Below are 23608 nucleotides of genomic sequence, written 5' to 3' on the forward strand. Positions count from 1 at the left end.
GGGTTAAGGCATTAGGGGAGAGGATGAAGCAACAGTCCCTTCCGAGCAGTTCCTGGCAGGTGTAAACAGGTCAAGCTCCTCCCACTGCACGCTCCCCCACTCCCAACACAGTACTGTGTCTAGTCATCTGATGTAATAAGTGAAATGGCTAGCGCACAGCCGCTCCTTCATCCCAATGCACTGGAGTGACCCCACTCCACACTAACGAAGGGCCAGATAACCCCTGAGGCCTGGCACTTAGCCATTCATGTGTGGATTTTCAGGTGCTTAGTAATGTTAGTGCTGTATCACTGGACGTGGGTGTGCAGGGGGTGGGTATTGAGGGAGTCTGAACCATTATGATGTTGGAGCCAGTGACACTCTTACCATGGAAAACTGTGATGAGAGTCTGTCTCTTCTAGAATAGGGGCATGTTACCTTCTGTGGAAGATAAAGGTGTGTGAGCTAGGAGGGAATGAAGAGGGAATCAGGAAGCCTGTGTGATTTTGTATGATATTAGTCATAGGTTTTTCAACTTGGAGGATGCATATTGAGTGACAGTGGTCCTACTGAGCTCATTAGGATATGTCGCTGTGGGTGAGATAAGACTTTGTTCAGTCTGAGAAGTCAGCACAAGAAAACATCGAAGTGGCAGAATCTAGGATTGTAAAGGTAAGTTTATTTGTGAAGTTTCTCTTTTTTGTCTGTCCTACCTCAGACTCAGCATGGCCCCTTCGCTTCTCACAGTAATAGCACCCTGAAGTTCTGTTGCACTTTTTCATTATAAAACTTTTTGGATTTCATTTTTTTCACTTTATTTTTTAAAGGCATGGCCTGGCGTATCTGGGTTGCTCAGTTGTTTGAGCATCTGACTTCAGCTCAGGTCATGGTCTCACAGTTCGTGGGTTCGAGCCCCACCTGGGGCTCTGTGCTGACAGCTCAGAGCCTGGAGCCTGTTTTAGATTCTGTGCCTCCATCTCCCTCTGCCCCTCCCCAGCGCACACTTTGTTTCTTTCTCAAAAATAAACATCAAAAAAAATTTAGAGGCAATGGGGCACCTAAATGGCTCAGCTGCTTAAGCCACCAACTTCGGCTCAGGTCATGATCTCAGGGTTCCTGAGTTTGAGCCCCACACTGGGTTCTGTGCTGACAGCTCAGAGCCTGGAGCTGCTTCAGATTCTGTGTCTCCCTCTCTCTCTGCCCATGTCTCCCTTGAGCTCTGTCTGTTCTGTCTGTCTCTCTCTCAAAAATAAACATTTAAAAAAAAAAAATGAAAGGCTTTAGTAGAGGGGCGCCTGGGTGGCTCAGTCGGTTAAGCCACCAACCTTGGCTTAGGTCATGATCTCGGTTGGTGAATTCAAGCCCCACTTTGGGCTCTGTGCTGACAGCTCAGAGCCTGGAGCCTGCTTCAGATCCTGTGTGTCCCTCTCTCTCTCCTTTCCCCTGCTCTTGTTCTCTCTCTCTCAAAAATGAATAAACATTAAAAAATTTTTAATTAAAAATAAAAAAAATAAAGGCTGTAGTAGGAAAAAAGAGAAGAGCATTTCTTTCTGAGGCCAAGACGGGTTAAAGTGAAATGCCTCTCACTCCAAACTTGGTGGAAAGGAGTGTTAGCTCAGGTTTTGAACAGAATTGTCAGGCATTTTCTATTTTCCCGGAACTCCTAGTCTTAAATTACCAGGGGATTTTTAGAGAGTCTTTGAGCTTGTGCTCTTTAACCCTCCTCTCTTGTCACATTAGCTTGGTGTAGCAGCCTGTTCTCTCTTTTCTGTATTTTCACTCTCTCTCCTTCATGGTTTCTTCCTCCTGACATTTAAACATGTTTAACTATCTCATTTAAAAAAATCTTCCCTCCAGGGGCCAATCTTTTGGTGTTCCCATGCATGCCCTTGAGAATTGTCTAGAGGATTCTGGAGGGTTTAAGGTTTACTTGTGGTGGAAATTGAAGTGAGGTAGTTAACTGTTGCTAGATGGAAGAAAAATGCTTGGAAATTGTTCAGCTAGAGATTGGAGTCCCCAATGTGGTCCTCCCAAGCACTCTGGGGCCAGCTTGGGAGCTGTTTGCCCTGGTCCTCAGCAAGATAAGCGCAGAAATTCAGAATAAGCATTTAGGAACTTGTATAGCAATTTGACAGAATAAGTTTATGTCTGTTGAACTTAATGAAAAATCTGGGGTTAAAAAAAAAAAACCTTCCCCACATACTTTTCTACCTTCCCCCTCTCTCTTGCTTTCTCCTCTTTCCCCTCTCTTCCGTTCAACCTGGAGCTTATGTAGGGCTCTTACTTTTCACCCACTCCTCAGCTCCTTCCTGGCTGACTTCAGGAATAACTGCTCTGCTGATATTGTTCCCATTAAGGACACTGGTACCGTTCGCCAGATCCACTCATCTTATTTGACCTGTTACAGATGATCTACCTTCATGAGAGTCTCCTCCTCAGGTTTCTGGAAGAACATCATATCTCATTATAGTTGTTCTTCTAGTGTGTGCCCCCTTAATTATCTGCTTATCAAGTCTCCTTCTCATGAGGCATAGCCCCCTGTGGGCAAGCTACTCCAGATCCCCAGCTTCAGCTGTCCCTATAGATTGATAATTTCACGTATTTGTTTCCAACCCAGACCTTTTCCCTGATGTCCAGACCCAGGTATTTTAGTTGTCTTCCTTCAGATATTCTATAACCACCTTAACAAATCCAAAATCAAACTGATCTTTGTTCCTCCATACCCACTCCTACTCTTCTTTAGTCCATTTGAATATATCAAATTTCATTCAAACCATAGTCCAGAAACCCAGGAACCATTCTAGATTTCTCTTTTCCTGAGAAATAATAATCTGCATACCCAAATAATCTGCAATATCCATAAATCCTACCGCCCAAATATTTTTTATCCTAAACATATTATATTGTTCTTGTCATCTGCTTTTCCTATCCCACTGCTCTAAATCAGAATACTTAATTATATTTCATCTCTACTATCACAGTAGCCTCTTGGCAGGTTGTCTTGACTGATCCCCAGTCCAGCTCCAGGCTGGACGAGTGTATATTCTAAAAGGTTAATCTGACATCACTCCCCTGTTAACACTGTTTTTCACTGTTTCTTTTTTTTTTTAATTAAAAAAATGTTTATTTTTGAGAGAGTGAGAGAGCATGTGCTCACGAGGGAGCATGAGCAAGGGGAACAGAGAGAGAGAGGGACAGAAGATTCAAAGCGGGATCTGTGCTGACAGCAGAGGGCCCGGTGTGGGGCTTGAACTCACAAACTGGGAGATCATGACCTGCCTGAGCCGAAGTTGGTCACTTAACTGACTGAGCCACCCAGGTGCCCCTGGTTTTCAGTGTTTCAATATGAAAATTGAACTCCTTAGTATGACAGTTATAGTAACTCCTACCTGTCTAGCCATTTTTCTTCTCTTGCCTTCTTGAACATCGTGCTGTAAGAATAGTTAACTCCTAGGTAGTTTCTGGCACAAATCAGACATTTAAGGGTCTGTGCCATCCTCTCCTCCTGGAATGTCTGAGGAAGCCTTATCTGCCTGACAACCTCCTCATGCCACTTCTGTGTTAAGTGCCTTCTGTGGTGCCTCATGCACCTTCAGGTGCTCCGTTATAGCAATTACCAAATTTTAACAATTTGAAGTTCCTTGAAGACAGGGTCTACTTTTGAACTTAGGATCCCCAGTCAGTAGCAAAATACTGTAAAGCAAAATGTCATAAAGTAGAATCTCAACAAATATTTGTTGGCTGTTTGAGAATTAGCAGTTTTGAAACGACAAACCAGGCTCACATTTGAGCTCAGCTAACGAGATACTGTTTCACCTTGGACACCCTTAATCTAAGTTCTGTGAGCTCCACTGACTCTAGGAAGGTTGCGTAGCTCAGTAGTCCAAGGAGTTCAAGGGGTACATACGACTGTCATGTGTCCTGCGTTGAAATCCTGGCTTTGTCTCTTACTAGCTGTGTGACTATAGGTAGACTAATTAAGTTCTTTTGCAAAATGGGAATAAAGCTAGCTACTACTTCAGAAGGTTGCTGGTATTAAATGACATAATACACAGAAAGTATTTGTGCATAAATAAATTTTCCAAAACAGTGTTAGTCCCTGAATTAATTCTCTATTGATGCTATAACAAATTACCATAATTACCATTCCCTCCTCAAATTTCTCTCCATAATTTCTTATTTCCAATTCTTTTGTCATAATTGCCACTGATTTCAGCTGTTTTTCTCAGCCCTTACAAGTAATTTGTTATTTACCAATTATACTTATCTCTTGGTTTTGCTGAAGTTGAGTTTGCAAAGATCTTTTGATTCTCCTTATTGATTTTAGATGATTTTCAGAACAGAAGCCCATGGTAAATAATGATACCTTAATGTTTCTATGTTTTTACATTTATTTATTTATTTATTAACATTTATTAATTTTTGAGACATAGAGAGAGACAGAGCACAAGTGGGGGCAGGGGCAGAGAGAGAGGGAGACACAGAATTCAAAGCAGATTCTGGACTCTGAGCTGTCAGCAAAGAACCTGATGCAGGGCTTGAACCCATGAATTGTGAGATCATGACCTGAGCTGAAGTTGGACGCTTAACTCACTGAGCCACCCAAGTGGTCCTCTATGTTTTTACATTTTAGATTTGTCCCTTATTAACAGAATGCAACTATACTTTATTCATTTAAAAAATCTAATCTGAAAATTTGTCTTCAAATGGGTTTAGTCTGTATTTGTTCTGTAATGACATATTTAGACTTGTTTCTGTCACTCTGCTTCTATTTGTCATACCTCTTTTTTCCTTGTGATGTTTCTATATTTCTTTCATTTGATCAGTATGTATTTCTTTTCTTTCTGATCCCCTTCCTCCACTGGTTGAATCTTACATTCTATTTGTTTCTTTCTTTTTGGTAGTTTTCTTAGTATTTTTTTTTTAATTTTAAGATCTACGTGGCTTTATTAAGCAATTCATGAATCCAGCATCATCCCTTCTAGCAAGTAGAGGGAAGCTGGCTTCCTTAGCATTTAAAACAAAAATGTTTATTTATTTTTGAGAGAGAGAGAGAGTATAAGCAGGGAGGAGCAGAGACAGAGGGGGACAGAAGACCAGAAGCAGGCTCTGTGCTAACAGCAGACAGCCCAACATGGGGCTTGAACTCACGAATCATGGGATCATGACCTGAGCTGAAGTCAGACGTTCAGCTGACTGAGCCACTCAGCCACCCCTGCTCAGGCGTGAGATCAGGTTTGTGGGTTCGAGCCCTGCATCAGGCTCTGTGCTGACAGCCAGCTCGGAGCCTGGAGCCTGTTTCAGATTCTATGTCTCCCTCTCTCTCTGACCCTCCCCTGCTCATGCTCTCTCTCTCTCTCAGAAATAAATAAAAACATTACAAATTAAAAAAAAACCCACAAGATATTAGATGTAACTCTCAGTGTTCCAGGAATTTCCTTAGAGAACGATAGATATCAGATAAATCATACAGAACATGCTAAGATTGTGAAGGAGATTTTTGTGACCCTTAGCTTATTGCCCTCTCAGGTCGAGATTTTACATGATGATTTCTTTAGAGAGAATGGTTGGTGTGCTTTGTGGTATTTCTTCTTCCCCTTGCTTCTCTTCCTTGTGAGTCCAAGTGAGGTATATGTCAGAGAATCACTTGGAGAACTCCATGAGTATCGCCTGGAATTCGGAGGTACGTAGGTTCCTGAATCATGCTTGGAAAAAAGTTTAAAGGTGTATCAGCTTTCAGAGAGCAGGTCATAAGCCAGGTGTGTTGATGGAAGTGTATCTGTTTCCAAGGTAATGGAGGGGTCTCAGTTCCAGCTCTCTGTGTCCTATGAGCCCAAGTCCTATGTCCTCCCTCAGCCAGGGTAACACTACCCTAGCTCCTAGCCAGTATAGTCATTTTGGGGTTCTGATAACTATACCTCCTCAGAACTGTCACAGGGGCAGCTTTGCACTTACTGCTTTCTCTGCCTCTTCATTTCTAGCTCTTAGAATTCAGTCTCTTGTTATCTACAATTTCTAGAAGTTCCTAAGTGGGAGACTTTCAGGTTATTTTAGCTGACATCTGGCCAGAACCTGACATCTGTTTTAACTTGTTCAGTATCTGCCTTCCATATTAGATAATAAACTCAGATAATCGTTCTTGTTCACTGCTTTATCTCCAACTCTAGGTACGGAGGCCTGGTATATAATGAACATCGAGTAAATATTTGTTAAACATGTGAGTGACTCACGTATGTGAAGGTTTCAGTAGTAAAGAAGGATAGAGTTAAGTTTAAAAATTATGCTTACAAAAATGAGCATCCCAATGAAGAGAGTTAAGGAAGGTGGGGCTCCTGGCTAGCTCAAGTCCATGGAGCATGCAACTCTTGATCTCAAGGTTGTTGGAGCCCCATGCTGGGTGCAGAGAGTACTTAAAAAAAAAATCAAAAAAGAAAGGGTGGGGCACCTGGGTGGCTTAGTCGGTTAAGCATCTCACTTCAGCTTAGGTCATGATCTCACAGTTTGTGGTTTCAAGCCCTGCGTCAGGCTCTGTGCTGCCTGCTCAGAGCCTCGAGCCTGCTTCAGATTCTGTGTCTCCCTTTCTCTCTGCCCCTCCCCCCTCATGCTCTGTCTCTCTCTCAAAAATAACCATTAAAAATTTTATTTCTAAAAAGGAAGGGCTGCCAAGCCAGGCTGCTGTATTCTTTCAGCTGTGCTGCAATGATTCACCTAAGCTTACTTGACAGCTTTCTTTTGCCACATTTTTTCCGTTTCTAGATTTCCTAAAACTCCCTCTCCACTCCTATCTTTTAAAAATCAATTTTATTAGGTATAATTTACATGTAATAAAGTGGACCCATTTTGAGTGTATGTTTCGATGACTTGTGACAAATTTGTTTACCCATATAACCACTGAGATATAGAAGCCAAGATATAGAAGATTCCATTCACTTCTACAAAAAAGTCCCCTATTACTCTTTCTCAGGAATTGCCCAGTCTCTCAGACCCAGGTCAGACCCACTGATCTGCTCTGTCCCTATAGGTTAGATTACTCTTTTCTAGAATTTCACATAAATGGAATCATACAGTAGGTGCTCTTTGGTGTCTGGCTTCCCATCACTAATTTTGAGATTCATGTACGTTGTTGCAAGTGTCAGTAGTTCATTGTCACTCTGATCTTTCTGAAATAAGAGAGGTTCTTCTATCCCTAATGCTTTTGCTTCTCCTCTTCTCTAACTTTCCCTGTTGCTCTTCCCTCTCTCAACTCCCTTAATTTCCAGTCTCACATCAGATGTTGTGATTAAGTCGGTTTATGTTCCACAGGTTCCGTGAGCCATGAGGTCTGTAAAATGCTGGCGCGTGGCAGAAATGGCACCATCACCCAGACTTATTCCTGAGTGGAAGGACTTGAGCCTCCTCATAAATAATGTCCTGAAGGATCTAAAGGTGACGTGTATGAGAGATCTGCTCATGGTGGGCTTGGACTAATCACCCCTGCCAGAGCAGCCTATGTCCTGGGAAGCCTGTGAGCAGCTTTGGAGGAGACCTTCCATGCCCCTAAACAACTCCTCCTTCTAAACTAAGGTGATAACAGTTAAAACACATTCTGCTGTAAAAAACAAAAAACCAGAAAGTGAATTCACATATGGATTAAACAAGCAGGAGATACCTTTGTCTTTATGTGTTGTCAAGCACCCATGTTCTGTTTCTTTCTTTTCGCCATCCTTATTATTTTGGCTTATCATCTTAAGGTTACCGGATAGGTCCTGTACTTCCAGGTATCAGCTTTAAAATGCAAGTAGGTAGGGGCGCCTGGGTGGCTTAGTTAGTTAAGCGTCCGACTTTCGCTTAGGTCATGATCTCGCGGTTTGTGGGTTCGAGCCCCGCGTCGGGCTCTGTGCTGACTGCCAGCTCAGAGCCTGGAGCCTATTTCAGAGTCTGTGTCTCCCTCTCTCTCTGACCCTCCCCTGCTCACGCTGTCTCTCTCTTTCTCTCCTAGAAATAAATTAAAAAAAGAAATGCAAGTAGGTAGAAGAGAGAAGGTCAGAAAATACAGAGCTGTGGGGCGCCTGGGTGGCTTAGTCGGTTAAGTGTCCGACTTTCGCTTAGGTCATGATCTCGCGGTTCGTGGGTTCGAGCCCCGCGTCAGGCCCTGTGCTGACTGCCAGCTCAGAGCCTGGAGCCTATTTCAGAGTCTGTGTCTCCCTCTCTCTCTGACCCTCCCCTGCTCACGCTGTCTCTCTCTCTTAGAAATAAATAAAACATTAAAAAAAATTTTTTTAGAAGAAAATACAGAGCTGTGCCAGCCTTTGAGTGCCACGGTGCCACTCTATATTGCCAGAATTTCTGGGGCCGTGGTCACCCTAAACAAGATCTGAGTTTTACTGGGACAGAAGGAGGGGGATTGATACACAGTAGGCAACAGTACTTCCAGGCACAGATACATCACTTAGGTTTAAGATAGACTTTTAGAGTCTTCCTGAGAAAACCCTTGATACTGTTGAGTGAGTAAGTGAATTGTTTGTACCTAAAGTCTGGAAAGGAGGAGAGGAATGGTAATTAACTAATGGAGTAAGAGGTATGTAAAGGAGCCTTCTGATTCAATGAAGAGGGGTGAGAGATTGAGAGCTCAGATACCAGCATCCCTGCTCTCAACTCTGCTGCTCTCACTGAACCAGCAATGACACTGGAAGGTCTCCCAAGCATTCTGTGTTCTCCCAGAACACACAAAGATCTGAATACAACAAATATAAAGAGAGTTTCTAAGTTGCAGATAACGGCCTCAGTATAGTCTCAAGTCCTTTGTGGATTCAGAGAAACTTGGGGAGTTAGATTCATGAAGTAGTGTTCAAGAGGCCAGATAACACAAGTGTCTGCTGGGAAAAGGGACCTCAGAAATAGATTTTATGAGCCTCAGTTTTGGCTGATCGCTACAAGGAGTTCATGTATTTATGTCCTAGATGTAAACTCTGCCACTGGAAGATAGTTTATGTTGGACATATTCTACTATGTAACATGTTAAAAGGCATATATTGCCCTTCATACAACACACACACATACACACACACCCCCACTGGGTCAGAATACAGAATGTTAGAGCTGTATTCCATGTTGTGAATAGCACATGTTTTCCTTGGATGTACATAGGACTAGTGAAAGAGCATGCCAAAGTGTCCAGCTCTGATGCCCACGTGATGGGCATTCTAAGTCTGTGAAGTACAAGTTTCTCATAGGCAGTGTGTCATAAGTGTGGCAGTGACAGGAGTGGTCCTTTGGGTATAGGCAGGAATTTTGAAGAATTGTTCCAACTGAGGTAGAGATACTTGCCAAGGTTGGATTGTTTTGTCATACTCATAAAGGATTGTATTCCTTTCTTTGGAAGTGCTTGTTTGCTTTGTACAGACTTTTGTTAGTTGTTTATATAATGTCTGCTTCCCCCACTGGACTTTCATCTCCTGAAAGCTAAGGCCATGTCTCTCTTGCTCAGCATCATATCCCCAGTGTCTGTCCTAGAACATACCACTGTTTCTCAAGTGTTCCTCACCTGAACCATGGAAAACAGATTTGAGGGGCTATTTTCTCATTTCTCTTAAGGATGGTACATAACTAGTAGCATTCTAGATGCATAAGGGAGAAATTAATGCCTAATGTAGAATGGATATGTTAGGATATTAGGGCTTATTTCTTACAGAAACTTGGTTGAGAAAGGCTGAGAGGTACTTTGAATTAAGATGTGGGTGCAGGTGAGGGAGGTGTGACTCGCCCAAACAGTGCTTTCCAGTTGAATGGTGAATGAATGTTGGTTAATGAAAAAACAACAAATGTCCGCTAATCCTCAATAAATATTTATTAAATGAATGAATGAGTGGGGACTCAGGCCTGTTAGCTCAGGCTGCTCTTCTCTTTGACTCAGGCTGCTGAGAAACCAAAGAATCAGGTGATTGTACTGAGTGACTGGCCTGAGACTCTGTACAAGACTCTGCACCATCCCCAGAGCAAGCCTTTCATCTGTTTCTACTCCATTGACATCAACTATTTTGTCTCCTTAAACTGGGTAGAACCAGATTCAAAGCAAATACAGGTAAAGCTACCTCCTTTTTTTTTCCTCTCCTTCTTTAATTTTTTTTTTAATGTTTTTATTTATTTCTAGGAGAGAGAGAGAGACAGCGTGAGCAGGGGAGGGTCAGAGAGAGAGGGAGACACAGACTGAAACAGGTTCCGGGCTCTGAGCTGGCAGTCAGCACAGAGCCCGATGCGGGGCTCGAACCCACGAACCGCGAGATCATGACCTAAGCGAAAGTCGGACGCTTAACCGACTAAGCCACCCAGGCGCCCCTCCTCTCCTTCTTAACCCACTTTACATTCATCATACCTCAACTGTCCTCATCTCAGAATGATGAGGGGGATTCTGAGTTAGCTCATTTTAATATCTTTCTCCATATCCCAATCTGACCTGGATGCAGTGATCCTTTTTCACCTCTAGTTTCAGGTTCAGAGAATTCATATTGCTTAGAAACCAGACTGAAGACCAAGGAAAAAGCCTTAAGCATCGTGTTTCTATCCCAAACCCAGATCCCAGTACCAGGAAATCCCAAAGTCACACTCTTCTGTCTTTCTTTAGTGTTACAAGAGGGAACAGTGATCTAAACATTCAACCCTTCCTACCCCTCACTTTGGGAGATTATCTGTCTCCATATCTGGCTTTCATCTCTCATACTTTTCTAGGCAGTGCTTTGGATCCAGAAGAAAGATACAGAAGCAGGAGGAAAAATGGAGAAGATGAAGTTTCGTGTGATGGATCAAGTGCCACCCATTGAAGTAATGGTCCACACGGGTTCCTACCACATGTTAGTTGCTTACTGTGGTGACATGCACCTGTGGCTCTTTGGAGATCACCATCAAGCATTCATGTCCCTGGGCACAGTGCCCTGTCATTTCTCCATCAGTTGCCTCTGCTACGACCCAGAAACGGAGGTGCTGCTCTCTGGTACCTTGGGGGCTGTGGTTACCTGGCTTATCTTACCAAATGGCAGGGACCTCCGGATGGCACAAACAGTGCCCATGTCTGGTCATGAGCTCGTACAGGGCCTTTCCCTGAATGGTCCCCAGGGCTCTCTCCTGGCCCTTTGTGAGAATAAGGTAAGGGTCTTCACCCACCAGGGTCAGGGCCAGCTGAAAGAGATAAGAAAGTTCACTCCCACAGGGAGCAGCTCTTCCGTCACCTGCTCCTTCACTTGTGTCTCTCAGGGCTATTTCTATGCTGGAAACAAGGATGGAGAGATCCATGCTTGGGGTCTTGACCGGGGTAACTTCCTCCACAGCTTCCAGGCCCATTCCTCATCAGTTATATGTGTTCACAGCCGGCCAGAGATCCACACCTTACTGACAGCAGGCCGAGAAGGCACAGTAAGGGAATGGAACCTTGCTGTTGGGAACTTGCTGCGGCAGCTGGATATCGGTGAGGGTTTGCGGCAACTGCAGTTTATTGATAACACCACGTTTTTCTGCCAGACCACCCACACTTTCTCCCTGCACCACCTGCCTTGTTTTTATAGCCTCTTCAATGTCTGCGGTTCTGCTCCTGAGCAGGTGCGCCGGGTCTGCTGTGGCCGAAACTGGACTCGGATCCTGTGTGCCACCAAGGATGGTTTGTTGCGCTTCCTGTCTCCAGTGACAGGAGATCTCCTGGTTCTCACCTGGCCTTTACTTGTCATGGATAAGGCCGTGGCTTGGGCCTACGACCCAGACAAAGAGGAGCTCTTTGTGGCAACAGGTGGCGCAGAGGTCCTGGTGTTTGATGCGATGCGCTCACCTTGCACAGCCAAGTATGTGGTGTGCACTTCAGTAAACTCTGGGGACAGAGTAAACTGCCTGGCCTACGCGCAGTCCCATTTGGGTATGGGCCTAGTGGGACTGATGTTCTGTGGGCATGGCAGTGGCATGGTGAGAATCCTCTCCCACTATAGTCATGCCCGAATAGAGAAGCCTATTCATTCTGGGGCAGTTTTGGCCCTGTCTACCCTGGAAGGGCCCCAGGAAAACTCCTTGCTCTGTTCCTATGGCATGGATAATACTGTGTACCTGACAGAAGCTCTGCTGCAGAAGAACAGAGTAACCCTACAGTCCATAAGCAAAATTCTCTGTGGTTGTCCCCTACAGCACGTGGTACTCTTGCCTGGTTCTGTGGGTGCCATCACTGACAACCACTGCTGGCGTCTCTGGCACTACCAAGATTTTCTGAAATCTTCAGAATCAAAACGAAGCTCTATGTTTAAAGAGACAAAATGCCTGCACCAGTGTGCCATCACTTCATTTGATGTTTGCTCTTCCCTGAAACTTTTTGTCACAGGGGGCATTGATGGCTCAGTCCGGATCTGGGACTTCCACGGTAGACTCATAACTGAGTTGGACTCAGCGTTGCATTTTGGCCCACTCTGCTTTGCCAATAATCGGGGAGACCTGCTTTTAACTTTCAACCATAGTCTTTACCTGGTATCCTGCTTAAAATTGCTCCCTCCTGCTAAGCTGATTCACCTAGCTATCCTAAACAATGCTGATGAAATAGAAGAAAACCCTAAACTGTTTCTGCCTAGCTTCTTCTTTTCTTTTGAAGTAGTACTTGTACCCAAATTCGTCTACCTTGGACAAGGGCTACAGGAATTACAGGGGCTAGAGGCCCTTGTTAACAAACGGGTTATTGCCTTTGACAATACTGTGCCCCATGTTGTAGAGGAAGAGAGGCATATGTCTACTCTGATTCAAGTGAAACCCAAATTACGTTTTTTGGAGGATAAGGATATTGCTTTTTCTACTCCTGACCTCAAGCATAATCGTCCCCCCCATATAGTTCCTGCTCAGTTATGGCTGGCTGGCTGGGATGGGTTGAACCCCTACCATAAACTGCATGGCTTCTTTGGTAAAGGGCAGCAATGGCCCTTTGCTCCTGATGGCTACATCCCCAACTCAGTTATCCGTGCCCGCCTTTGGCCTAACGGTACCCCAGTCTTCTTACGCCATGATCTGTCCCCATCCTACCTTGATACAGACTGGGACATGACTGAACCCATCAGATACCAGACACTGTCACCTATGCCTCCATTAGAAGAGAATATCTCAATGAGAGAGAGGAATAAATCCAAGTGGTGGAAACGAACTTTCTATGATGTTCTAATAAGCTTGGTAAACCGAAATTGGGCAGGAAGAAAACTTGATGAAAGACTACTAAATAATTTAATCGAAGCAATCCTTAGCCTCACAATTTACTGTTCTGTAGACCAGTACAAGACATATATTAGTGCCCTGGCACAAATTTTTGCCACTTATCAAGTATCTCCAAGGTTGTGCTCTGAGACTGTCAGTCGCCTGCTAGAAGATACACTCCATTCCAACTCATGCATCCGTGAGCTAGCTTGGGAGGGGCTAGATAGGCTAGGCATCATGAGCCATCTCTTTGCTGTTCCACTGAGTCTGGGATTGATGGACAGTGATGAAAATGTGCGAGCTAAGGCTTTATACCTTATGATAAGAGTCATAGGCATCCAAAGTAAGAGCATGCTGGTAGGCCTGCTGAAGAAACAAACCCTCCAAAAAATGCAGTAAGTTGTGTAGTGGATTTCCCCCTTCTGTTTCTTCTAGCTCCTAACCTCCAGAATCTGATTGCTTATTCTCCTTTTCTACAACATTTTCTATTCTTTTCCTCCCACTATATTCTTTGTTTCTATGTGCTTTTCTCCCTAGTGCCTACCCTTCTTCTGACCATTGATTAGCCTGCCCTTCCATCACTTCTTCATGTCCTTAAGATTCCTTAAGACTCAAGTCCACAAACCTTCCCACCAAAAAAGCATCTTGTATCTACCTGATGAACTCAATTCTTTGCTATCTTTGATTCTTTATTCTTTACCAACCCTTTACTTCAGACTACTCTGTACCAAATGGCCACTTTATCCCTGCCTCTTCAACTGTAATTTCTCCTTCTTCTCCTCTCTCCCTTCCTTCCCTCCTCTTCCTCCTTCAAATCTTGTTTTATCAGTGGCTTGGAATCATCCTTCTTTCCTCTTGACTTTTGTAGGCAGGAGTTTATTGGAGAAGCCTCTCTGCACCAGCTGCTGGGGATCCAAGCTAAAGACATCCAAAACCTGCTTACACAGGTGGAGCAGCAGCTAAATGAAAACCTGACCTTGTCACATAGAGACCAACAACCTCCTTTTTCTTTAGACATATCAATGGCTGGTGTACCTGAGACCCTTGTCAAACGAAGATTCACACCTGAAGAGATCTTCAAACGAAAGGAAAGAATGACATATATTCAAGAAAAGAGAGAACGTCTTAGTACGTATGGGGTAATATACAGGGTATATTTGGGGCCCGCCTCAGGGTACCAAAAGACAGGGTCAGTAAGGCCAAGATATCTAAAATGGGAGTCCCTGGGTGGTTCATTCGGTTGAGCATCTGACTTTGGCTCAGGTCATGATCTCACAGTTTGTGAGTTCAAGCCCTGCGGCTGTTAGCTGTTAGCTGTTAGCACGGCACCCACTCCAGATCCTTTGTCTCCCTCTCTCTCTCAAAAATAAATATTAAAAAAAGATATCTAATATGATACCAGTGGGAACATAATTATGTAAAGAAATTCTTTTCCGGGGCGCCTGGGTGGCTTAGTCGGTTAAGCGTCCGACTTTCACTTAGGTCATGATCTCGCGGTTCGTGGGTTCGAGCCCTGTGTGGGGCTCTGTGCTGACTGCCAGCTCGGAGCCTGGAGCCTGTTTCAGAGTCTGTGACTCCCTCTCTCTCTGATCCTCCCCGGCTCACGCTGTCTCTCTCTCCTAGAAATAAAAAAAAAAAAATTCTTTTCCATAGAAAGTAACCTTCCTGGGAAAGAAACATATACTACAACAAACAGCAAGATCTTATTTCTTTAGGATATGGAGGCTGGGATAAAATGGCAAGCATTTCTGTGCCATAAAGCTTCAGTCCTCTTTGCCTTTGTACTTCTTATGGCAGTTCATTAACTGTATATTACAAACGATGTCACTCAGGGCTTCTGTTTTTTTCTTAACTATATTCCTCAATATCTCTGCAGTTAAAAAGAACCTGAGAGTTTCCAGAAAGAAGAGAGAGACAGAACTTATAAAATTTAGCTCTATGTTGGTGCCTTCAGAGCATGAAGGTGAACAGAGGGAGGCCAAGAAATCAGAGCTAATTGACAAAGAGAATGTTGCCTTAGAGCCAGAGCTGCCACTAAGTACTTTCAGCCCAGCCAAATCTCAAGAGGAAGCTGAATCAAAGGTGGTCCTGATGGAGGCCACAGAAGCCACAGAGGCCACAGAAGAAGGAAGAAGTCACATGACAGTTACAGAGGCAGTGGAAGCCACACAGGTTATGAAAGCCATAGATCAACATGGCTTGAAAGATTATGGAGAGATATTCCCTAAGCTGCAAAGACAAGAACTCAAGAAAAGACTCTGGAAAAGGGCAGTGGGAAAAAGCCATAAAAAAGTAGCTGCGAAGGTGAAACAGAAAGATTTGAAGGTGAAACAGAAAGATTTGAAGGTGAAACAGAAAGATTTGAAGGATATTTCAGAGACAACTGCAGATGAGCCCAAAGAAAAAGTCATGCAGATTGCTGAGCAAGAAAAAGATACAAGGAAGAAACATGGAAAGAGTGGCCGAGGTTTGGCTGGTACCTCTAGACGCAAGGGTGGATCAGACACCAGGTCTTGGCGGGATGACATTTACTATCTTGCTACCTCAAGGATAGCAAGCTCCCATTCAGGAATGTTAAGGGATCTGGGTCAAGAATTGGTGGACTTGGCTCAGGTGATGCTTGCTCCCCAAGAGCCCAGCTGGGATTTGTTCCAAGAGATCTGCCCCCTTTTAAAGGACTCGTCAGAATTGGAGGAAAGAGTGGTAGAAGAACCATCCATTATAACAGAAAAGGAGGATAAAGAGATTGCTGAGGAAGAAGTGACAGAACTGGGAGGACAAAAGGACAAAAAAACATTAAAGAAGGACAAGGCGTTTCCTCAAGATGGGAAAATAGCTGAGGAAGAAAGGAAGCTAAGTAAACCAGAGGAGAAATTAATTCAGGGAAAGGAGAAACTGACCCAGGATATGGAGAAACTGGCTCATGAGAAAGAAAAAATAGCTTGGGAGGAAAGACTACTAGCTTATCCACAAAAGGAATTAACCAAGGAAGAGCAGAAGTTAGTTTTAGGAGAAAAGAAAGATACTGGAAAAGGGGAAAAACTACTAGGGGAAAGAAAGAGAGTGACCCAGAAAGAGGGGAGGGCAGCACTGAAAAGGAGTAAGTGGGACTGGGAGAGGATTATGATGGCCCATGAAGAAGGCATGTGGCCCCAGGAAGAAGGGTTGCCTGTCTGGGGAGAGAGGAAATTGTCCCAGGAAGAGGAAGAGCTGGGTAAGGAAGAGGAGGAGCTGGGTGATGAAGAGAAGAAGCCCTGTGAGGAAAAAGAGGAACTGGCCTGGGATGAAGAGGGACTTATTCTGGACTTAAAGAAACAAGTTAAAGATAGCAAGAAAAAGTCCCACAAAAAGAAGAAACACTTCCAAGATATAGAGAAACATGTTGAAGAAGAGGCCCAGAAAAGGGGGGAATTAGCCCAGGAAGAGGAACATTTGTCTAGCGAAGAGGAGGGACTGTCTGGAGAAGAAGGAAAACAGGCTTCAGCGAGGGGCAGGTTGGCAGAGCAAGAAATTAAATTGATCTCAGAAAAGAAGAAATGGTTAAAAATGAAAAAAGAGGCCTACAAAAAGAAACAAGTCCAAGAAAAGGAAAAAGAAGTTGGGAAACAGGAGAAAGAAGAGCAGAAAGAGAGGCAGGCTAAGAAAGAGGAGAAAAAAGCCAGGGACAGACAATTATCCTGGAAAAGAAAGAAACTGCGCCTAGAGGAGGAGGAAAATCAGGGGGGAAAGGAGAGAAGGGACCAGATAGAGGAGAAAATGACCGAGGGAAAGAGGCAATGGGACTGGGGAAAAAAGAAAGCAGACTTAAGAGAGGAGAAACAGGCTGGGGGGATAGAGAAATGGTCACAGGAAGAAAATAAACAGACTTGGGAAAAAAGGAGATGGGATCAGAAAGAAGAGAATTTGGCTCAAAAAGTGGAGAAACAGGCTAAGGATAAAAAGCAATGGGCCAGGGAAATAATGAAATTGGTCTCAGAAGAGGAGGAAGAGATAGAAGAAACTGAGAAAGTGTTCCCTCAAAAAGAGAAACGGGCCATGGGGGGAGAAAAACAAGCTAAGAAAGAGGAGAAATGGGTTGGGAAAGACAAGAAAGCCACTGACAAAAAAGAACAACAGACCCATAAAAAAGAGCAACTAGCCCTACAAGAGCAGAAACAGTCCCAAGAAGAGAGAATATGGGGTCAGAAAGAGGAGAAAGAGAAAGATAAAAAAAAACAACAGGCTTGGGTAAAAGAGAAATTTTTTGTAGAAAGGGAGGAACACGATGGCAAAATGGAGAAAAAGTCCCAGGTAAAAGAGGAAAAGGCATTGAAGAAAAGACTGACCCAGAAAGACAGTGAATTGGCCAAGGAAAAGAGGCATATTGCTAAGAAAGAAAAAGCAATCGCCAGGAAGGGAATTGGCATAATTAAGAGAAAGAAAAAAACTGAGGAAGAGAGAGAAATTGTGGAAGAAGAGGAATTGTCTGAGGAAGAGACGGAACTGGCCTATGACATTAGGACCAAGGAGATGGGTGTTGCTAAGAAAAAAAAAAGAACCAATGAGGAGAGAATACAGGCAATTAGGAAACTGGTTATGGGGAAACGGATTCATACTAAAGACAAAGAGGCTAGTTCCAGGTTAAAAGATATAAGGAAGAAAGAGAGTAACTTGTTCAAGATCCTGGCTAAAACAATTAGAAAAATGAGTATAATGCTACCAAAGGAAATAGAAATATGTGAGGAAGAGAGATCATCCATGATGGGGAAGAGTGAAGTGGATGGCCAAAAGTGGGAATTTTTTAAGGAACAGGGGGAAATAATGAAAGAAGAGAAGGAGCTGGGTCAGGAAGAGAGAAAAGTAGAAGACAATAAGCTGGCCACCAAAGAGAGAACACTGACTGATGGAGAGAGCTTGGAGGAGAATCGAAGGTTATTAGAGAAGGTCCAGGGAAAGATACTGTTAGATACAGTCCAGGTAGGGAGTATATTAAAGGAGGTCCAGGAACAAAATCTGTTAGAAAAAAAGCAGCTAAAGAAACTTGTGAGGAGAATTGAGAAGAATAAACTAGAAAAGACTCCACTGAAGTGGTTATTAGAGAGTATCAGAGGTACCCTGTTTGAAGGCTTATCTAAGAGTTTTATTGAGAAGGAAATAAAGGAAGATCCAACTAAGAAGGGGAAAGAGGAGGAGAGTGTCACTGAAGAAGAGGAAGGGATTCTGCCCAGGAAGGAAAAAGGGAAATATGTGATCAAGAAGAAGAAAAAGAAGGGAAGGCTGAGTGAAGAGAACCTGGAGGAGAATTTGGCTAAGAAGCATAAAAAAGAAAGTTCATCCCAAAGAAGGAAGAAGGGAAAGAGCCTTACTCAAGAGAAAGAGAGGTTGAGTAAGAAGAAAAAAGAAGGCCCACATGAGGAAGAGGAGAGCCTGAGCGAGGAGGAAGAGGAGAGCCTGGGCGAGGAGGAGGTGGAGAGCCTGGGCGAGGAGGAGGTGGAGAGCCTGGGCGAGGAGGAAGAGGAGAGCCTGGACGAGGAGGAAGAGGAGAGCCTGGGCGAGGAGGAGGTGGAGAGCCTGGGTGAGGAGGAAGTGGAGAGCCTGGGCGAGGAGGAAGAGGAGAGCCTGGGCGAGGAGGAAGAGGAGAGCCTGGGCGAGGAGGAAGTGGAGAGCCTGGGCGAGGAGGAAGAGGAGATCCTGGGCGAGGAGGAAGAGGAGGAAATGGAGAAGATTGAGAAAAAGAAGGAGGAAAAGGAGGAAGGGCAGAAGAATGAGGAGAGACTTATGGAGGTGATACTCCCAGAAGAGGAAGTACTGAAAACAGAGCTCTCCAAGGAAGAAGTGAGCTTATCAAAGCTGGCTCTTGGCAAGAAAAAGAAAGGTACAGCTAGAAGGAAAATGTCTTTTAAAAAAGAAAGATTGCTTGATGGAAAGAGAGATCTCATACTTCGGGATAAAGTCATGTGGACAACAGTTCTGAAAAGCCCCTTCAAAACACCACTCCCAGTAGCCCTGGAAAAACAGAGCATGCCCTGGAAAGTGTTAGGGGATCATTTAGATTTGAAAGGTCAGGAAAGTCAACTTCCTGGAGCACACCCTAAGACAAGTTATTGGGGAAGACAAGAGCATGTGCTCTTGGAGAAAGCCAGGGATATGTTTTTACAAGTTAGCAAAGCAGGCCTACAGACCCAGATCCCAGAAGACCTCCATAGGCCAGAGTCCCATTTATCTGATATTATCAGGAAACCACAGAAATCTGAACATAGATGCAAAGGTGACATGTGGAAGTGGTTCCTGAAGTACCCGGATTCGCTAGTGGGGAAAATTGAGGGCCGAGCCTTAGGTCCAGTCCAAGTCCCAACCCCATCCCTTACTTCTGTACCAGCTGAAAGGCCACGATGCTCAGAAGCAAGCTTCTCAGATGAGGAGTGGATTATGAATGCCTTAATAAGGCTGGAAGCAGGAGAGCAGCTTTCCAAGAACAGTTTCCATCGACTGAACCAGCTCCTTAGAAACTTCACTTCAAAGGGATACTTGAAATGGATGCATCTGTACAATCTTAAAGCCATTGCTAAACACCTCAGGAAGAACCTAGCAGTAAGTCATGCAGACATATCACAACCCTATAAGGATGGTTTGAGTCCAAAGCACTTAAAAGTGATTCCTCCAATTAGAAGAAAAGAAAAAGAGAGCCAGCTAGAGCCATTCCCTATTGTTAAACCAGTGTTACCATCAGGTACCATGAGGTCTCAAACCCCACAAGGTCTCAGATGGCCTCTCTTAGCTGAGTCCTACAGGAAGAAGCAGGCACAACAGGTATCTTCTGCTGTTAAGCAGATGTTGCACCTTTATCCAGTTGGAAAGGATTTTCCTACAACTGTCTATCCCTTTATGGATAAAAAGTCCCTGGCCTTGATATTCCAGAAGGACCTCCAGGCCCTGAGGGAGAAGGGAGAGCTCCCCAAATTTCAGAAGGCAGAGAAGGATGCACTGCCCATCCCTTCACCAGTATTCTCATCAACCACCAAGAGGATTCGCGTCCCAAAGGCTATAAACTGGCATGTTTTAGGAGAACCTTACAGGAGTGCTCGGGTACAGCAGTTATCCAGTGCTCTCAAAGAGATGGAAACGCAACACTTTTATCCTGCCACACGAGAGATTTTCACAGGTGCCCATGCCTCTGTGGACAAACAAACTCTAGCATTGATGTTTCAGAAGGATCTCCGGGCTTTTAAGGGAAAAAACAGGCCCCTCACATTGCCCAAGTTGAAGAAGCCACAGCCCATCTCTAAGAAAAAGGAAAAGCTGCCTCAATGGGAGAAATTCGTGGCACTGTACTATGTTTTGCGGATGTTGCAGCAACGATATGCAGAAGACCACACTACTTGGATGGAACAGTTTTACCAACTCATGGATCTGTACCAATTTAAATCCCCCCAAATCCAGAGGCTCCTACTACAGTTGCTGCAGAGAGAGGCACTCCAACCCCAAGAGACTATTTACAAAAGGGCCCTGAAAACCAAGGAGTTGGTACTTGGTGAACGGTTGTTCTGTGGCCTGTTTTGTGGTCATTCTCATGCCCCTGAAGGTCCTCTCAAGTTCCATCATGTTGTACCTCTGCCTGGGAAGTGCAAAGTACATACTGTCCAACCTGTGGGCATCGCCCAGTATGGGTTCCTAGAACTTGCCTGGAAAAGCCTACCACAAGTCAGTCCTTACCTTGTTGAGAAGCTGCCCAACATCTCTACTCCATCTCTATGATTTGACCTAACATTAGGAGTTTGAGGCGTTGGTGGGAAATAAGCCTGTCCATAGATTTTAAGCCTCCTGTACTCACTTCAAGGTGGGCCTAGACATGTATTCATTTGGCTCCAGAAACCTGCTCTCTTGTACTGAATAAAATGACATTTCTCATTTATAACAAACATTTTTATTTCTCTTCCTCCCCCAGCCTAGAATTCCCATAGAAAGTATACAGAGAAAACAGATAACTTTTGTCCTCACAGGGCCAGTTGTTTTTTCAGTCAATGGGTACATCCTTTTTTTAAAAAAAAATTTTTAACGTTTATTCATTTTTGAGAGATGGAGAGAGACAGAGCATAAGCAGTGGAGGGGCAGAGAGAGAGGGAGACACAGAATCCAAAGCAGGCTCCAGACTCCGAGCTGTCAGCACAGAGCCTGACGCAGGGCCCGAACTTATGAGCAGTGAGATCATGACCCGAGTCGAAGTCAGACGCTCAACTGACTGAGCCACCCAGGCGCCCCAGTGGATACATCTTTTGGAGGGTAGGGGCCAGCATTTGATCAACTGTTGATAGAAAAGTATGTCCTGGAACTCTTTGGTTAATATTTGGTTAATTTTTCTTTGGTTTTTAATATTTCCTGTCTCAAACATTCTTTAAAAAATTTGTTTTTTAATGTTTTATTTCTGAGAGAGAGAGAGAGGCAGTGTGAGCAGGGGAGTCAGAGAGAGGGAGACACAGAATCCAAAGCAGGTTCCAGGCTCTGAGCTAGCTGTCAGCACAGAGCCTGATGCGGGACTCAAACCCACAAACCGAGATCATGACCCGAGACGAAGTCAGATGCTTAACCTACTGAACCACCCAGGTGCCCCATCCTCTCTCAAAGATTTTTTTTTTTATGTTTTATTTATTTCTAGGAGACAGAGAGAGTGAGACAGCGTGAGCAGGGGAGGGTCAGAGAGAGAGGGAGTCACAGACTGAAACAGGCTCCAGGCTCCGAGCTGGCAGTCAGCACAGAGCCCGACGCGGGGCTCAAACCCACGAACCGTGAGATCATGACCTAAGTGAAAGTCGGACGCTTAACCGACTAAGCCACCCAGGCGCCCCTCTCTCAAAGATTCTTAAGAGGAGACTGTCTGGTGCAGCTGGGCTTTTAATTATTTAGGATCAATCTGAGAGGAAGCAGAGAAGACCCATAATTTTGCCCCTTCATAAACTTTGATCTGTAGTTTCTGAACATCTCTAAGCCTCAGTGTTCTCATCTATATAATGGGGGAAATAGAGTGAAATCATGATTAAGAATACCAACTTTGAATTCAGAAGAACTCTCATTCATGTTCTTTTTCTGCCTTTTATTGGCTCTTAAATCTTAACTTTTGGTTTCCTCAAAGTAAAATGGTGATAATAACGACTACCTTAGTGAAACACTTAACAGAATTCCTGGATTTTAATAATTCTCTCTCTCTCTCTCTCTCATAAGTAGCTATTTTAATGGGAAGTAAGTGTGTGGATGACAATATGGGTTCTAAGATTCAAACAGGATTTGAACACCTGGCTTTCAATTTGACATATGATCTTGAGCCAGTGATTTCACCTCTAAGTCTCAGGTTTTTTGTTTTTGTTTTTGTTTTAATTTTCAATTGTTTATTCTAAGTCTCATTTTTATCATGTGCAAATGAGGCTCATTGTGAGCCTCAAATGTGATTCTGGCTACGCCCATTTTAGTGTACTGGGAACACAGGAGGAGAACTGAAGGCTAGAGGAGGTGCCTGGGACCTCAAGAGAGTTTGAGGGTACCTTGAAAAAGGGAACAGAGCTCAAGGAGAGAGTCTGAAAGAGTAGGGGAGGAGTTCGAGCACAAAGGAAGTGCTTGGAAGCCAAAGAGATCTTGGGCATCAGAAATCAGACTCCTGAGGTAAGTGACAAATTTCGAGGAAAAAAAAAGCTTGGGAGTCCAGGAGATCAGAAGCTTGGGAGTATTGAGGGGCGGGGGTGGGGGGGAACCCTGGAGCAGGAGACAGATCCCAGGGTAGAGGTCTGAGAGTCTAAAGGGAACAGATGGAGTTGACAATGTACAGAAGTTAAGACGTCCTGGGAACAGATCCCATACTCAGCAAAGGAAAAGCGATGAGCAGAAGAAGCAGACTTTGAGGTTAGAGGAGCCAGGGAGCCCTTGAAGGAGCCAGAGCTCAGGGAAGATACCTGGAAGCTTAAGAGGAGTGCACAAAAGTGCATGGGGAAGGGTTTAGGAGAAAAGAGAAGAAACAAAAATTTGAGAAGACTGTGAGCTTCCAGGGAAGGAGCTAGACCCCAGAGAAGCAGTCTGCAAGGTCAGAATAAATTAAATAACTCCAAAGATTTCAAACATACACTTACATGTGGAATTCCCTCCTGTGAAATAATACATTACATATAAATGCTTTTTGCCTCCGGCTCCTACTTATATTTGGTCTTTGACCCATGTTTCTTACACAGAACTCCTAAGTCCCTTGGAATCTCCTGGGAGATAGGAATATCTTTTTGTTCTAATGAGGTGACTCTTGGTGGGCTCCTAGAAAGGGACTGGTCACTTTGTATGGAAGCTTGGGGCTTTCAGCCGCATCTCCCATCCTCTAAATAAGGGCTGGAGATTGAGTTAATGATTAATCATTCCTACATGATGAAGCCTCCATAAAACCCCCAAAGTGTGGGGTTCAGGGTGCTTCCGGGTTGGTGAACACATCTGTGTGCCAGAG

At 44.2% G+C, this 23608-nt stretch overlaps 1 protein-coding gene across 2 annotated transcripts; it reads left to right on the forward strand.

Annotated features, from left to right (window-relative positions):
• Nucleotides 1–510: 510 nt before the first annotated feature.
• Nucleotides 511–21028, forward strand: LOC144239744 (WD repeat-containing protein 87-like). Of its 2 annotated transcripts, XM_077773912.1 has the most exons (7): nt 511–651; nt 7282–7404; nt 9872–10039; nt 10684–13553; nt 14027–14286; nt 15035–19877; nt 20163–21028. In XM_077773912.1, the coding sequence occupies exons 2-7, from the start codon at nt 7294–7296 to the stop codon at nt 20890–20892; spliced, it is 8982 nt and encodes a 2993-aa protein (XP_077630038.1). In that variant the 5' UTR covers nt 511–651; nt 7282–7293; the 3' UTR covers nt 20893–21028. The 2 variants fall into 2 exon arrangements, with proteins under 2 accessions (XP_077630038.1, XP_077630037.1); XM_077773911.1 differs by lacking the exon at nt 9872–10039 and having other exon boundaries at nt 15035–21028.
• The last annotated feature ends 2580 nt before the right edge of the window (nt 21029–23608 follow it).

This window comes from Crocuta crocuta, unplaced genomic scaffold (genome assembly GCF_008692635.1).
Source record: "Crocuta crocuta isolate KB4526 unplaced genomic scaffold, BGI_CrCroc_1.0 scaffold267, whole genome shotgun sequence".
In the NCBI taxonomy this organism is placed as follows: Eukaryota; Metazoa; Chordata; class Mammalia; order Carnivora; family Hyaenidae; genus Crocuta; species Crocuta crocuta.